The 18,117-nt window shown below is 43.2% G+C and overlaps 1 protein-coding gene across 2 annotated transcripts in view; it reads left to right on the plus strand.

The window, feature by feature from the left end:
- The window catches only part of Pop4 (ribonuclease P/MRP subunit POP4), a 72,699-nt gene that overhangs the window by 35,964 nt on the left and 18,618 nt on the right, over positions 1 to 18,117 (plus strand). For both annotated transcript variants that reach the window (XM_068393920.1, XM_068393911.1), the window contains exon 2: positions 4,298 to 4,491. In XM_068393920.1, the coding sequence (XP_068250021.1) occupies positions 4,315 to 4,491 (177 nt within the window). In that variant the 5' untranslated portion in view covers positions 4,298 to 4,314. The remainder of the gene's footprint in view (positions 1 to 4,297; positions 4,492 to 18,117) is intronic.

The raw sequence follows: 18,117 nt of genomic DNA on the forward strand, positions 1-18,117 counted from the left end.
CTCAGTCGGAAGGGTCAAATCATCCCAACAGAATGGACCCTACACAAGGATGTGTGCAAGAGACTATGGGCCACATGGGGCCAACCTACCATAGATCTCTTTGCAACCTCGATGACCAAGAGGCTCCCAATTTATTGCTCGCCAATCCCGGACCCAGCAGCAGTTCATATAGATGCCTTTCTACTGGATTGGTCCCATCTAGACCTTTATGCATTCCCCCTGTTCAAGATTGTCAACAAGGTACTGCAGAAGTTCGCCTCTCACGAAGGGACAAGGTTGACGTTAGTTGCTCCCCTCTGGCCCGCGAGAGAATGGTTCACCGAGGTACTTCAATGGCTGGTGGACGTTCCCAGAACTCTTCCTCTAAGAGTGGACCTTCTACGTCAGCCACACGTAAAGAAGGTACACCCAAGCCTCCACGCTCTTCGTCTGACTGCCTTCAGACTATCGAAAGACTCTCGAGAGCTAGAGGCTTTTCGAAGGAGGCAGCCAGGGCGATTGCTAGAGCAAGGAGGACATCCACTCTTAGAGTCTACCAGTCGAAGTGGGAAGTCTTCCGAAGCTGGTGCAAGTCGGTATCAGTATCCTCAACCAGTACCTCTGTAACCCAAATAGCTGACTTCCTATTATACCTGAGGAAGGAAAGATCTCTTTCAGCTCCCACAATCAAAGGTTACAGAAGCATGTTGGCAGCAGTCTTCCGTCACAGAGGCTTAGATCTTTCTAACAACAAAGATCTACAGGACCTCCTTAAGTCTTTTGAGACCTCGAAGGAGCGTCGTTTGGCTACACCGGGTTGGAACTTAGACGTGGTACTAAGATTCCTTATGTCAGAAAGGTTCGAGCCACTACAATCAGCCTCCTTTAAAGATCTCACTTTAAAGACTCTTTTCCTCGTTTGCTTAGCAACAGCTAAAAGAGTCAGTGAGATACACGCCTTCAGCAGGAACATCGGATTTTCATCTGAAACGGCTACATGTTCTTTACAGCTTGGTTTTCTAGCCAAAAACGAGCTACCTTCTCGTCCTTGGCCGAAATCGTTCGATATTCCAAGCCTTTCAAATTTGGTTGGAAATGAACTAGAAAGAGTCTTATGCCCTGTTAGAGCTCTTAAGTTCTATTTAAGACGAACTAAACCTTTACGAGGACAGTCAGAAGCTTTATGGTGTGCTATTAAGAAACCTTCTTTACCTATGTCAAAGAATGCAGTTTCCTATTATATCAGACTGTTGATACGAGAAGCTCATTCCCATCTGAATGAGGAAGACCATGCTTTGCTGAAGGTAAGGACACATGAAGTTAGAGCTGTCGCAACTTCAGTGGCCTTTAAACAAAATAGATCTCTGCAGAGTATAATGGACGCAACCTATTGGAGAAGCAAGTCAGTGTTCGCGTCTTTTTATCTTAAAGATGTCCAGTCTCTTTACGAGAACTGCTACACCCTGGGACCATTCGTAGCAGCGAGTGCAGTAGTGGGTGAGGGCTCAACCACTACATTCCCCTAATTCCATAACCTTTTTTAATCTTTCTCTTGAAATGTTTTTTATTGTTGTTTTTTGGGTTGTCTGGAAGGCTAAGAAGCCTTTCGCATCCTGGTTGATTTGGCGGGTGGTCAAATTCTTTTCTTGAGAAGCGCCTAGATTAGAGGTTTTGATGAGGTCCTTTAGTATGGGTGGCAACCCTTGATACTTCAGCTCCTAGGAGTCGCTCAGCATCCTAAGAGGATCGCGAGGCTCAGTAAGGAAGACGTACTTAAAAAGGCAGAGTAATTGTTCAAGTCGACTTCCTTACCAGGTACTTATTTATTTTATGTTTGTTATTTTGAATAACTGCTAAAATGAAATACAAAATACTTAGCTCATAATAATGTAAACAAGGAATGCTGGTCTCTACCCACCCCCCTGGGTGTGAATCAGCTTATATAATCACCGGCTAAGTTTAATATTGAAAAATGTTATTTTTATTAATAAAATAAATTTTTGAATATACTTACCCGGTGATTATATATTAAAGGACCCTCCCTTCCTCCCCAATAGAGACCCAGTGGACCGAGGAGAAAATTGAGTTCTGTGTTTACATTGAGTACTGAGTACCTGCTCGACAGATGGCGCTGTTGATGTACACCCCCTACCTGCATAGCGATCGCTGGCGTATTTTGAACGTAGAATTTTTCTGTCGGGCAGCAGAGCTGCAGCTTATATAATCACCGGGTAAGTATATTCAAAAATTTATTTTATTAATAAAAATAAAATTTTTATGTCCAGTAAGGGCCCTCAAGTTTTACTTAGACAGAACAAAGACTTTAAGAGGCAAGTCGGAAGCACTGTGGTGCTCGGTGAAGAAACCTTCCTTGCCAATGTCCAAGAATGCTCTATCTTACTTTATTAGACTTCTAATTAAAGAGGCTCATTCTCACTGCAGTGAGACAGACTTTAGTCTTTTGAAAGAAAAGACTCACGAAGTAAGAGCAGTGGCAACTTTAGTGGCATTCAAGCAAAATCGTTCCTTGCAAAGCATTATGGACACAACCCTCTGGAGAAGCAAATCTCTGTTCGCCTCACACTATTTGAAAAATGTCCAGACTCTGCATGATGACCGATATACTCTGGGACCGTTTGTAGCAGCGGGTACAGTAGTGGGAGAAGGATCCGCCACTACTTTCCCATAATCCTAATATCTTTTCTTTCTCTTGGAACTTTTATTTGGTGATTTTATGGTTGTCTTGTGGAGATTGTGACAGTCTTCCGCAATCACTGATTTGTCAGGGGGTCTTTTTTGTTCCTTGAGGAGGCTCTGTCACAGAGAGGTATGATCACCGGTTGGCAGCTCCTAGGGATCTTCAGCCCCCTGAGAGGACCGCTGGATCTCATAAGGAAAGCAGACATAATGGCAGAGTATCATTGAAGTCAGCTTCCTTATCAGGTACGAAACCCTTAAGCTTGTTTTGTATTTTAGAAACTCTTAAGCAGAATTCCAACTATATTGGCTATCTCTAACCGTCCACCAAAGGTGTTAATCAGATATACAGTATATATAACCACCAGGTAAGTCTTGTGTTTAAAAATGTTATTTTCATTATAAAATAAAGTTTTGAACATACTTACCTGGTGGTTATATATAATTAAAATCCCCCCGTCCTCCCCTCTAGAGACTAGAGGCATGGAAGATATGAATACCAAGGGAATGGTTTCCGGGTACCTCGCCAGGGGCGTATGGGTAGCACACCTGGCTATCCAATCGGCGATTGGCGCGAGTTTTGAATTTTTCTGCCGTGACGTCAGAGATGTAAGCTAGATATATAACCACCAGGTGAGTATGTTCAAAAATTTATTTTATAATAAAAATATCATTTTGGAGAAGATTTATAATTTTCTTAACTATAAAATACATTCCCACGAAAGTACCAACTGCAATCAGAGTGATTGCTCAGTAAGCAATGGGGTACGTCAGGTCTTCCCCTCTCCTGGCCGGTAGTTACACCTCGTTATGAAGGTAGTAGGTTGGCCAGGGCACCAGCGACCCGTTGAGATGCTACCGCTAGAGAGTTATGTGGTCCTTTAACTGGCCAGACAGTACTATATTGGATCCTTCTCTCTGGTTACGGTTCACTTTCCCTTTGCCTACACATACACTGAATAGTCTGGTCTATTCTTTACAGATTCTCCTCTGTCCTCATACACCTGACAACACTGAGATTACCAAACAATTCTTCTTCACCTAAGGGGTTAACTACTGCACTGTAATTGTTCAGTGGCTACTTTCCTCTTGGTAAGGGTAGAAGAGAGACTTTATCTATGGTAGGCAGCTCTTCTAGGAGAAGATCAGTCCAAAATCAAACCATTGTTCTCTAGTCTTGGATAGTGCCATAGCCTCTGTACCATGGTCTTCCACTGTCTCTTGGGTTAGAGTTCTCTTGCTTGAGGGTACACTCAGGCACACTATTCTATCTAATTTCTCTTCCTGTTGTTTTGTTAAAGTTTTTATAGTTTATATAGGAAATATTTATTTTAATGTCACTGTGCTTAAAATATTTTATTCTTCCTTGTTTCCTTTCCTCACTGGGCTATTTTCCCGGTTGGGGCCCCTGGGCTCATAGCATCTTGCTTTTCCAACTAGGGTTGTAGCTGAGCAAGTAATAATAATAATGGCCATATGTTCCAGCTTTGCTGATAATCTATCTATATAAAGGACTCGGGTTTTTCATATCTTTAGAATTTGATACTGTATTTGGTTTTGCTTGTTTGTTATGGAAATTATTCTCAGTAATAGTTTTATGATATTTGATTTCTTTCCACAGGCACATTATTCTCCAAGATGGCACAGAATCCAAGAGATGTTAACTCGGTACTATCTGCGGATATTTTAGATGATTTTTCGGAGCTAACTGGGAAGGATATAGCGAAAGCAGACTACTCCCCAAATGAAGAGGAAAGCTTAAAATTGTTCCGGAGCTTACTTAGACCGGCTGACCATGATTCAGTTGTGGATGTAGTAAGTTGTTTTTATGAGTTTCAGTAGTTATGATAACCCTTTCGTCCCCAAAGGACATACCGGTACGTTCTTGCAAAACACTGTTTTTTCAATATTTAACTTAGCCGGTGATTATATAGCTGCAACTCTGTTGCTCGACAGACAACTCTACGGAAAAACTCGCCAGCGATCGCTACACAGGTTGCGGGTGTGCCCAACAGCGCCGTCTGTCGACCAGATACCCAGCTCTCAATGTAAACAAAGACTCAATTTTCTCTCTGTCGAGGTGTCGACAAGACGTACTTTACTCGCTGTTGCTAAACTGGAGTTTTTCACATCTATTTGGTGAAGTACTATATTCTAGTTTTGAGCTTTCGCTATGCAGGTGTTTTATCTTCATCTTAAATCTTGAACTCGTTTTGGATAGATTTAATTATGGTGACAAAGAGAGTATGGACTTTCTTTCACTTTTAAATGGCCGACCCTTCCCTTAGACGGAAGTGTGTTTAGGCTTTTAGTAATTATCTTATCACGTTATAGATTTTCCTCTATATATTTTATATCTCTCCGCCTTTATTAGGCCTCTTCGATTAACTTTCCATTTATTATAAACATATAAATAAATTTTAATGTTTTGTTTATATGCGACCTTTCCTGAGAGTAGGCGGTCCTAACTTGGAAACCGAAGTTAATCAACGTTGAGCCCTTTATATCGTAATTAGCTTTTAAAGAGCTAAGGATTTAAAACTTTTTAAATGTAATATTTTATGAAAGAATTTCTTTGATAGTCTTCGTACTGTTTTCAAAGATGAACTAACGTTTAGTTTATTTATGCTACGCAGTTGTTGACGTTCAGGACGTTCAGCATGCGCTTTATCGTTACGATAGAGAGAGAGTGTATCACGGTTTCACTTTGCAGTAAGAGTAAATCGATTCTGACGTTTTGTTCATTCTTTCTTAGCTTAAATGTTTTAAATTCTATTTTAAAGGAACTTTTTATTTGAAAAACCTTTCAGTTTTTTCCTTTAGTCAAATAACATGTTTTTTTGACGAAATATAATTGGGCTCTTCTCTTAGGTGCGAAATCAAGAGAGAAAGAGAGAGAGAGGTAGAGACGGAGGGAGAGAGAGGAGAGAAAACGTTCCGTTCAAGCGGGTAACGTTGTTCTCGAGTTACTCTCGTCCCTAGTCGCTGTACGGGGAGGAAGGATAAAACGTTTTTAGTTTTTTATTCTCGTCCCCAGGCTATGTGCGGTGAGAGATTGAAAACGTAGTTTATATGAACTAGTGTTTAGTCTCTTTCCCAGCCACTGATTTTTTTATCTTAAAATATGTTTTCTGTTTTTTGCTGGTATTAATGAGCTTGCACTATACGACTGATTTCGCAATTACTACCTTTTAATGAAGGGTAGAATTGCGTGTTTCAGGTAGAAATCAGTAAAAGTTTCGATTTCAGTGAAATGAGTGCAAAACAGAAAATCGAAGTGATAAAGTGATATGCGCAAAGTGTTACAGTGTTGCGTCCGAGGGTTCGTCTGTTCGTGCCTGTCGTTCACCTAGTCCGGGACCTCTTGCATGCTCCCAAGCCCAGGGGAGAAGTAATGTCAAACGACTTATGGGTTCGAGAGGCCTTGATCAACGAACAGACGTTTTCCCTCTATGGTATCGGGTGTATCTTACCAAGATCTCCCCTACCATAAGACGAGAGAGACGTTGTTTCTCCTCGTCATCCGAAGGCTTTTCGCATAAGAAACCTGTCACAGGGTTTCGAAGCCCTTAAGCGAAAGTCAGTCCTTTCAGGACAGGTCCAGCGTCCTGGTTACAACCATTAGGACAGCTCTGACCCTATGCAGTCATCGGATAACTGCTCGCCGCCTAACAAAAGCGTAACACAGACTCCGAGAGTCTTTTTTGTTGGCAAAGTGTTGCGGTCACAGACGTTACCCTCGTCTCTTACCACAACCATTTCCGTTGATCCTTAATGGGTTGTATGGCAAGACATGCAGTATATGCTTGCCTCCCTTATGGAAGACTATTCTGCCGATTAGTCCGTTGAGTCTAGCCGTTTATCTCATCGATATCCTGGCTTTCAGCCAACCTAACGTTCCTTTGTGCTTACTGTTGACGTTGGCGTAGCTAAGTCACGTCAGTCAGGTTGTTTAGAACCACACTCGATGCGGTCTCGTGTGGTTTTTCAGCCGCATTTGGACGTTAGGCCACTTGCTGATGCTCCTGTTGACGTTCAAGACGTTCACTAACAATCGGAGTTGACTTGTTTTGACGCTGTGCGTCAACCTCCGCATTCTAGAGTTGTTTTGACTGCTCAGTCTAGGCAGTCAAAGCAGTCTCGAGTGGACGCTGTGCGTCCTCACGCACCTGCTGTGGTTGACAGTTCAGTTGTTGACAGTTCACAGACTGTCAAGCAGTTACATGACGTTGCGTTCTGGTCCGCTACTAATGCACCAGTGAGTGTGGACTCTGCTTGTAAAGCATTGCCACCACGGTAGGTCTCTCCCTTGCTTGAGACTCAGCTTTTATCGGACAAGGTTCCTGTAGATGAGGAAGTTGCTGTTCCCCCTCCTACTGATATTCCCTTGAGGACTCTGTCAGATGGAGAGGAGCCTAAAGCTGCTTAGCCCCCTATGGACTTTAATTAAATCATGATGATTTTTTTAAAGATCTTTGTCCGGATCTTTTTGTAACTGCTGCTCCTCGTTCGCCTAAACGTCAGAGCTTACACTAGGCCTAGCTACTTCGAAGCCGTTGTTTTTAAGCTAGTGCTCTCTCGCTCTCCTAGAGAGCTTTACGTTGGCTAGGCGACTGGTTTTTCACCAGGAGGAGTTTGGGGGATACAGCCTTTGCTTTCCCTTCTTTTAAGCTGGTTTATAGAGCGAGAGTCTGATATGACACGAGAGAAGTTCTCGGCTTGGGAGTTCATGCCTCTGCCCAGATAGACTTCTCAATTCTCGTAGACTCTCCCTGGCGCCTGGCCAGGAGACGCTCCAAGTTTTTTTTACAGGTCAACTTCACAGCTGTTTTCGAGCCTTTGAAGTTTTGCTGTACAATTATGTCATGCATAACAAGGCTTTCAGGGATGGTAAGCGGTACCGCCTCAGTCGCTACCCCGTCTGTTGCCGCACCTGCTCCCGTAGACCCTAAATGGGCTTTGCTGCAAGACATGCAGTCCAAGCTTGCGTCCTTGATAGAGGACTTTAATGCGGAGAAGGTTGCTACCGAACCTTCTGGCCAACAACCTTCCAACCGGTCGGTTGTGCGCCCTGTTGACGCTGAGGTAACCTACTCGCGTCTGCCAGTTGAGGTGGTTCCTCCACCGATGCGACCCAGTGTGGGTTGCCAGCCGCACGTTGACGTTAAGCGACGCTCGGAGGTGGTTGTTGACGTTCAGGACGTTCAACAACCAGCAGAGGTGACTTGTTTTGACGCAGTGCGTCAACCTCAGCAACCCGGTAGGGTGTTGACTGCACAACCCAGACGGTCTAGACAGTCTCGGGTTGACGCTGTGCCTCCTCGCGCACCCATGGTTGTTGACAGTTCACAGACTGTGCAGCAGTTCCATGATGTTGCGTCCGGCTCCGTCACGCATGCACCAGTGCGACCGGACTCAGCGAGCCAGACGTTGCCCACTCCGTTGCCGTTTCCTCATCAGTTTTCGGATGAGGAACCCTCTGATGAGGACGTTGCTGAACAACAAGACGATCAGCCCCCAGAATAGATCAAGCCCTGCTATCCATCCAGAAGATGCTGAAGAAGGAACGCTGCTCAGTCAGGCTGTGGATGAGTCTGGTAGGGACGCTGTCATCCGTGGAACAATTTGTGTCACTAGGAAGACTACACCTCCGTCCTCTTCAATACCATCTAGCTTTTCACTGGAAAAAGGACAAGACGCTAGAAGCGGTCTCGATCCCGGTTTCCGAAAAGATAAAGTCTTGTCTGACTTGGTGGAAGGACAATATCAACCTAAGAGAGGGTCTTCCCCTGGCTGTTCAGACTCCCAACCACGTTCTCTTCTCGGACGCATCGGACGTGGGCTGGGGCGCGACACTAGACGGTCGGGAATGCTCAGGACTGTGGAACTCGAGTCAGAGGAGCATGCATATCAACTGCAAGGAGCTGTTGGCAGTACATCTGGCCTTGAAAAGCTTCAAGTCTCTCGTTCGAGGCAAAGTGGTGGAAGTTAACTCGGACATCACCACGGCCTTGGCGTACATCTCCAAACAAGGAGGTACCCACTCACTGACGTTGTACGAGATCGCAAGGGACCTGCTCATCTGGTCAAAAGGTCAAGACATCTCCCTAGTAACGAGGTTCATCCAAGGCGACTTGAACGTCATAGCAGATTGTCTCAGTCGGAAAGGGCAAGTAATTCCAACCGAATGGACCCTCCACAAGGATGTGTGCAAGAGACTGGGCCACTTGGGGTAAAACCATCCATAGATCTCTTTGCAACCTCGCTGACCAAGAGGCTTCCAATCTATTGCTCTCCAGTCCCGGACCCAGCAGCAATACATATAGATGCTTTCCTCCTAGATTGGTCACATCTGGATCTCTACGCATTCCCACCGTTCAAGATTGTCAACAAGGTACTGCAGAAGTTCGCCTCTCACGAAGGGACAAGGTTGACGTTAGTTGCTTCCCTCTGGCCCGCGAGAGAATGGTTCACCGAGATACTTCGATGGTTAGAAGACGTTCCCAGTAGTCTTCCTCTAAGGGTAGACCTTCTACGTCAGCCACACGTAAAGAAGGTACTCCAAAGCCTCCACGCTCTTCGTCTGACTGCCTTCAGACTATCGAAAGACTCTCGAGAGCTAAAGGCTTTTCGAAGGAAGCAGCCAGTGCGATTGCTAGAGCAAGGAGAGCGTCTTCCATTAGAGTCTACCAATCGAAGTTGGAAGTCTTCCGAGACTGGTGCAAGTCAGTTTCTGTATCCTCGACCAGTACCTCTGTAGCTCAAATAGCTGTTTTTCTCTTATACCTGAGAAAAGGACGATCCCTTTCAGCTCCCACTATCAAGGGCTACAGAAGCATGTTGTCATCGGTCTTCCGGCATAGAGGCTTAGATCTTTCCAAACATAAAGATCTGCAAGACCTCCTTAAGTCTTTTGAGACCACCAAGGAGCGTCGTTTGGCTACCCCTGGATGGAATTTAGACGTGGTACTAAGATTCTTCATGTCAGACAGGTTGGAGCCGTTACAATCAGCCTCCCTGAAAGATCTCACTCTTAAGACTCTTTTCCTGGTATGCTTAGCCTCGGCTAAAAGAGTCAGTGAGATTCATGCCTTCAGCAAGAACATCGGATTTTCGTCAGAAAAAGCCACTTGTTCGCTACAACTTGGTTTTCTAGCCAAAAATGAGCTGCCTTCTCGGCCTTGGCCTAAATCTTTCGATATCCCCAGCTTATCGGAGATCATAGGCAATGAACTAGAAAGAGTCTTATGCCCTGTTAGAGCTCTTAAGTTCTATTTAAAGCGTACTAAACCTTTACAAGGCCAATCTGAAGCTTTATGGTGTTCAGTTAAGAAACCATCCTTGCCTATGTCAAAGAATGCTTGGTCAGACTTTATCAGATTGTTAATACGAGAAGCTCATTCACATCTGAGTGAGGAAGACCGAACTTTGCTTAAGGTGAAGACGCACGAAGTTAGAGCTGTAACAACTTCCGTGGCCTTTAAGCAAAATATATCTCTGCAAAGTATAATGGACGCAACCTATTGGAGAAGCAAGTCAGTGTTCGCGTCATTTTACTTGAAAGATGTCCAGTCTCTTTACAAGAACTGCTACACACTGGGACCATTCGTAGCAGCGAGTGCAGTAGTGGGTGAGGGCTCAACCACTACAATTCCCTAATTCCTTATCCTTTTAATCTGTCTCTTGAAATGTTGTTTTTTTATGGGTTGTCCGGAAGGCTAAGAAGCCTTTCGCATCCTGGTTGATTTGGCGGGTGGTCAAAGTCATTTCTTGAGAACGCCTAGATTAGGGGTTTGATGAGGTCCTGTTGTATGGGTTGCAACCCTTGATACTTCAGATCCTAGGGGTCGATCAGCATCCTAAGAGGATCGCGAGGCTCCGTAAGGAAGACGTACTTAAAAGGCAGAGTAATTGTTCAAGTCGACTTCCTTACCAGGTACCTATTTATTTTGTTTTTGTTATTTTGATAACTTCTAAAATGAAATAAAAAACTCTTAGCTCATAAAAGTGTAAACATATATTACTGGTCTCTACCCACCATCCTGGGTGTGAATCAGCTATATAATCACCGGCTAAGTTAAATATTGAAAAATGTTATTTTGATTATAAAATAAATTTTTGAATATACTTACCCGGTGATTATAAATTAAATGACCCTCCCTTCCTCCTCAATAGAGACGCAGTGGGACGAGGAGAAAATTGAGTCTTTGTTTACATTGAGAGCTGGGTATCTGGTCGACAGATGGCGCTGTTGGGCACACCCGCAACCTGTGTAGCGATCGCTGGCGAGTTTTTCCGTAGAGTTGTCTGTCGAGCAACAGAGTTGCAGCTATATAATCACCGGGTAAGTATATTCAAAAATTTATTTTATAATCAAAATAACATATTTACATGTTTTTGATAACTTTATGAGAAACTTCAGGCATTTTCCCAAAGAATGAGACCAACCTGACCTCTCTACGACAAAAATTAATGCTGTTAGAGCAATTTGAAAAAAAATATAAAGCAAAATGTGCTCAAAATTTAAACCCTATGGTGGGGGTAAAAGGGATAATAAAGATAATTAATTTAATAAATCTTCCCTATGGTAATGAGCTAATGATTTCTTCTAGTTCTGTAGCACTAGCTGCTCGATAAAAAATAACATTTCTCCTATACTTGCGTGGGTGGAGGTAGTAGTAGTAGCGATCAGTAGTGGAATGTAGAACGGCACCTCGTAGTAACGGGGGAATTTGAAGAGGAGAGATCTAAATGGCACGAGACCTCTGACAGTGGTTTCCACGCCCCAGGTACTATACCGACACCTTATATAGGTGAGCGAGCTGGGTTCATCCCTAGCATTCCAATGCAACTTTTTCTCTGGTAATATATAGCAGAAATATACCTTAGAAATGATGCTAAAGGAGCATTTCACGGAGCGGCACAGGTCTCTCGCCCAGAAATAGATTTTTCCTTCGTCAAAATCCCTTTTCTCCTATACAAATACGAATCATTCGCTCATTACTTTGGATATAGGTTTTCAGTGTAGCTGAAATCTAGCTATAAACTTTTATGCAAGGTGCCAGCGACCCTCTGCTAGTTAGAGGGGTGGTAGAGACTAACCATATATACATATGATCAGTGCCCAAACCCCCTCTCCACCCAAGCTAGGACCAAGGAGAGCCAGGAAATGGCTACTGATGACTCAGGAGATAGGCCTATAGGCTCCCCCAAACCCCCCCCATCCTTAGCTCACAAGGATGGTATGGTTGCAGTGATCAAAGAAACTACCGATTTTGAGTGGGACTCAAATCCCAGTCAAGCGTTTACCAGTCAGGAACGTTACCAAATCGGCCACCACAATCCTGTTAGTCAAATCTGGCAAATGGTTATAAAACTTTTGACGATGTGTCAACAACCATACTGGTTGTTACCAGGGCACAGTGCACCGCTTCTGGCTATCACTGGTGCTAGAAAAGGAATGAGGGAAGAAGCGTGGGTAGTGGTAGGGGTGGGGGGATGGTAGTCGTAGTAGGGGGCAGTAGTTGGATGTAGAACGGCACCTCGTAGTACCAGGGGATATTGAGGAAGGAGAGGACTAACTGGTGAGGGACCTCTGGTAGTGGATCTAACACGCCCTAGTTACTATACTGACACTATTAAAGTGAGCGAGCTGGGTTTATTCCTGCCATTCCATGAAACTTTTTTCTCTGGTATATCTAGCAGTATTTATACCTTAGAAATGGTGCTATAAGGATCATTTCATTGGGCGACACAGGTCCCTCGCCCAGAAATAGATTTTTCCTTCGTCAAAATCCTTTTTTTGGGACAAAATAAGGTATTCCTATTCAGACCACATACAATGGAGTGAATTTACTATTGTATCATTTAAAAGACTAAATAAATTTTTCGGAAAATACTCTTAAATTTTCTTCACTCATGGGTTGTACAGAATTAGGTAGGCTTATATAGTAACTATCCGTATTGCTATTTTTTCAGTCATTCTTTACAAAATAAAATAAAAAGAAAACCTTTTGTATCAATATTGGTTTATCAAATGATCATAATCTTATTTGTTCCGTAAATGGAATACAAACCACGCTATTTATTAGGGGTATTACTTTCGGCGAAGCTGAAATGACGAGCCATTAAAGTTTAGCAAGGATTAACTACCCACATCGCTAGTTAGCAGGGGTAGGGGGGATAGCTTGCTACCACTCCCACTCACACACCGGTGATTTAGCTCACTTTACTTTTGGCTCAGATGGAGAGCGGTTGTTTCTGCTCTTCCTCCTCACCTATTCTGGTATGCCATTAATTTTTCTTTTAACTTACATATTCTTATATGTATATATATATAATAAAATATTCTTAATGTTTATATATATACAGTATATATGTATAGAAATGTTGTAAGTTTCCTTTTCAGTGTTTGTGCTGTGAGTGTGATACATATACGACAGGTTCTCAAGACTCTTGCGTAAGGCCAGGGAACCTTCCCTTCCGACCTCCCACCCCCTTGTCCATCGGTCTTCCCGTCGGCATATAACTACCGTTGACTTGGCTGCCGCCGCAGGGGAATCGTCATCGTTGGATCCTCCTCGTTCAACTGTTGGCTTCGCCTTTCCCTCTTCTTACGGGAAAAACAGATTACTGAGCGAAGGGAGTGTGGCCTCTCAGAGATTGTCTACGGTCTTTTTGGGCTCGGCCATGTCGTTCTGATGGAAGGTTCCTTTAGGTAGCGTTCTAAGGGATATTGCTACAGTGATACTCCCAGAGAATTAACCATAGGTCTCCAGAATTCTAACTCCTGGCGCGAGTATCCTTAAAATATCTTTAAGGATATCGCATATCAGGGGACGTATTTTTTGATACGACACATAGCAATCTTCACCCCGAATAGATTTAACACTTTGAGGGGGGAAGAGTGGCGAACGAAAGGGGAGCCATTATCAAGGTACCCGGTGGACCTCCTCTCCGTACTACTACGGCCCATCATTCCTTTGAACTGTAGCATTTAAGCTAAGTGCGCTCCCAAGTTTCTCTCGGTGTTGTTACTGTTTCTTGGAATATTATCATGCAACCTCCAGCATCTTCATCCTCTGGAAAGTTGAGTATTGATCTTTCCTGTATATAATTTTAAGGCTCCCTTCTCACAGTTAAATTCGTAAAATTTAAGTGTGTTTAGTGGAGCGTTGCCGACACCGGAGGCGGCCATTTTGAGACAGCTGTCGCACGCCATAAATGCATTTTATTTAGTCAGTAGTGCAACGCTCCCAGTACTTAGCTATAAAGAAACTTTTTAGCTAGTTAGGCAAATCATACTAGTGAAGATTTGGATACATTATAATATTTCCTCTTTCGATATGTTACGTTACTTTCGTATACGACGGGGTCCCCGGTGGTACCAACCGTAGCCTCGGTCCCCACCGGAGTTAGGCTAGCCTAACCCGTTTTGTATACGTTAGTAAAGTAATTCACATTGTTTAACGTCTTCGTATTGTTTCTTATTAATTTGGTTGGGGATATATATCCCCTAGAATTTATGGGTATAATTCGATACTTTTCTCTTTTAGAGAAAAGAGGCTAAACCTTTTCTCCCCCATGAGCGCTGCCATCACAAGCGGCAACCCTATCTTTCGTCATCGCCACCGAGTAGTAAACTCCGGCTTGACTTATATAGTATTTTACTGTCTATATTCTTTGCCGCCGAGTATCCTGGCTTCGAAGTATGACGGTAACTCAGGGTGTATTGTCTTGCAGCCGACAATGTTGTAGTGGTTTGCGGACTGTGGCCAGAAGTAGCACCCGAACTGCCTAGTGTCCGAATGCCGACCACAACCCGACGTTCACTACACAACAAATATACAACGGTGGAATACCCAAAAAACCTAAGTAACAGGTCAAGAGAACAGAGCTCTGAGCACCACCCCTTGATTTATGCTGGGCAAGGGGACCCAGCGAGAATCTTGTTTTTTATCTTCCCTTTCATTGGGCTAACTGTTTTAACATTTAAGAAGAAAATTGATTCATTTCTGGGAAATCAGTAGAATATTGTATATAGCTCTATATTCTGTAGGTAAGATGGTTTTAAGCTCAAGTAAGGGTCAGAACATTAGATGAAAGGGAACATTTATTAATTAATAACGGGACACAGTGGGGGAGGAAAGAATTATGATAAATTACAGTACAGTACTTATGAGAGAGATTGAAAAACAGTGGCTGAGGAAAGGACACCATGTTGTAAGGAACTGGAATGAAATGATGTATTCATAAAAAAGCTAGAAAAAAATATTTATTTGTAAATATTCATCTGTCAATTCAAATAATCAAATTTGGGGCAGAATTATCAGCCCTTTACACTCCAGCTCCACAAATAACTAACAAACATGAAATTATTCATTTGAAAATGAAACAAGAAACTGTTAGGTATACCTAAACATAAAATTAGTATTCCTTTACAATTGAGCTCCACAAATAACAAACAAATGAAGAAATTTTTACACAGGTGGAACTTTCATAAGTGTTCCAATACAGTACAAGTATAAACAAAGGCACACCTAACCGTGTATCTATTTGGGCAAGTACCAGTATGCCATTTCAATAGCTCCAGTTAACTATTAATGTATATGACACTTAAAAGTTTGGCTATCTCCGCAAAAAAAACTGTTCTAGGCTCCTTTACGTTCACTTGGTTCTGAGGCAAACATTTAAAAAAACTGTCCATAACTAAGTTCCAGTATGGAATCACCGTTTGTAATCTGGTGATGTGGAGTAGCAATATCTTGAGCCTTGTTGATGAAATCTTGGATACTCAAGTTTTTCAACTGTCGAAGCTCTTTTTCAACTGACTGAGAATACTGACGAAGATCCGTGCCTGATGTCAAAACTTCTCTAATGACAACATCTAGCTGAGCCTTGAAACTTGAGTTCGTATCTTCACTTTCTCCCATTTCACCCATTTTGAGTAATGCATCATTTATTTCTATCAAACGTAATAATCATGTTTTGCGATACATTGAATTCCAGGGACAGATGTACTCACTCTTTTCTATACACTGTACATACAGTAGTGTAAGGGAAGTTTATACCAAGCTGATTAACCATATAAACAGTTGCAGGAATAATGCAGTACTGTACACTTCCAATCATTTTTCTTGTGCCACGTCATTGACTCAACTTCTAGTTGCCTCTCCAAACCCTACAGAGAGTAGGGCGTGCTGCAAAAAAATACGTCATTAGACAATGGGTAGGACCAAAAATATAGCAATACCCCTTCACAAACATAAATAATGATTCTATTCATGACTTTCTGTTATACAAAATAAATGAATTTGTTGCTTGCAAAATATGTAAACCTATTTAAGAAAAAGTGAAATCTTTACAGTGAATATGTGGAAAATCATTCTAGTACAGTACTGGGGCAGAATATCAGACATTATGGCAAAAGGGAATTGATAATGATGGTTACTTTAAAACATATATAACCCAAAAATGTTATATTTGGAAATGGTTTGTATTTTCCCCAACTATTATTAATTTTTTCACAATGTCGCCGACAGGGGAATCTTTGTTCCTCTGCCGCCCACAACGTTGTCGGCATGGGAAGCTATGCTTCCTTAATTTACAGCCGAAAGTAGGCGGCATACCTGCCGCCGCCTTTCTTCCCTGTAAACTATAAGACACGTCTTATAGCCGACAATGTCGCCAATAGGGGAATTTTTGTTCCTCTGCCGACCACGACATCATCGGCATAGGAAGCCATGCTTCCTTAGTTTACAGCCGAAAGTAGGCGGCATACCTGCCGCCGCCTTTCTCCCCTGCAAACTATAAGACCTTTTTCCCTCCCCCCTCTGTCCTTTAGTGTAGGCCTAGCCGTCACAACATTCTTTCGCCGGTATTCTGACAGTCATCCCGGCTAGCTGGGTTGACTAAGTTGCTGGCCGGGACCCTACCAGTAGCGGTTAAATTGCCGCCTCGGCCAACTCCTCCTTACGTCCTTCCTTCACCGGAAGCGAATGCCCCGCGGGGAAAGACTGAGCCGGCCCTGACGGCTGCCGGTGGGAAACCCATTATACTGTTGAGAATTCTTCAGTCCTCCCTTGGACTGCCATCCACAGACCGTGCAACTGGCAGTACAGCTGGCGGTAAGAGTTGTGGCTGGATGGAAGCTAGAATTAGAAGCATTCCTCCCCTTCCATTAGAACTTTCATTCTGGTAAGGAGACAGTAGGCCCTCTTACACTTCCAATTATTGTGCTAAACCATAATAATAGGAAATCCTCCTTTCCATTCTTTCTCTCTCTATCAGTTAGTGCCGCCAGGCACTAGCCTAACCCCGGTAGTGTACCGGTAAAACTACAGTACACAACAATGCAGTAGCCAGTAAAACTACAGTATATAACAATACAGTAGTTGGAAAACTACAGTATATAACAATACATTAGTTGATGAAACTACAGTATACAACAATACAGTAGTACAATTATTTCTAACATACTATGTTTATCCTTTCTCAGTCTATTGTTGGGACCGTATAACATGTTGAGGTTGAAGTATTCCCTCAACATCCTGATGAATCCTTTGATTATCGAGACACTTATGAAACACCGTTCAGTATTAATATTCTACTGGTGGAGGAGTTAGTATGAATATTCACTAACTCCGGCTCTACGTACGGGAGTTATTCCACCCTGTATTTTTCCCTTATAAGGAATTCAAATATTAATATTGACGGAGGTCTCAGCAATTGAATGGGAGAGGAAATACAGATACTGTATGTGTCTTTCCTATTTCCGTTCTAGCTTACTATCCTAAGCGATTAAATATAATCGTAAGTATTACTATTTTTAAGTGTGCTTTTATATCAGTGATATAAACAACTGAATACTCATTTCACCCTTTCTTTCCTTACAGGAGGAGCCAATGGTGAAGTGTGCAGTTGTGTTCTGCAACCACAAGAGTAAGGACTTTTGTGGGCATACGATGTGCAGGTCTCATGCCCCCTGCTGCATCGTATCTGGATCCCCGAGGTACTGGGATCCGAAGGGTTGCTCCAACTGCTCGACTTTGCTGAGCGACGGTTTCGGGGAAGAGATCCCTGACACCACGGAGTCAAGGGATACAGCAAGGGAAACCCTTCAAAGGTGGGTAAGAGGGTTCCAGAAGAACTCTCCGGGACCTTACCTACCTAACGAATCTCAAAGGTGCCTTTTGTTCCCTAAGGCTCAATCCAGTGCGGTTGTGCCCCAGGTACAGGTCCAGCCTCCCTTCATCCAACTGACAGTGGACGCGGACATCAACAAGGCACTGCAAGGCATGGACATCCACCAAGAACGGATGTCGGAGGTGTCCACCGACACCGAACAGGACCTACTGCAAGAAGGCCCTGAAGAAGAAGTGGTTCAACCGACCACGTAGGAAGAAGGATCCATTTCGACGGTGACTGAGGACCCTCAGTTCA

The sequence above is a fragment of the Palaemon carinicauda genome, chromosome 1 (genome assembly GCF_036898095.1).
Source record: "Palaemon carinicauda isolate YSFRI2023 chromosome 1, ASM3689809v2, whole genome shotgun sequence".
Lineage (NCBI taxonomy): Eukaryota > Metazoa > Arthropoda > Malacostraca > Decapoda > Palaemonidae > Palaemon > Palaemon carinicauda.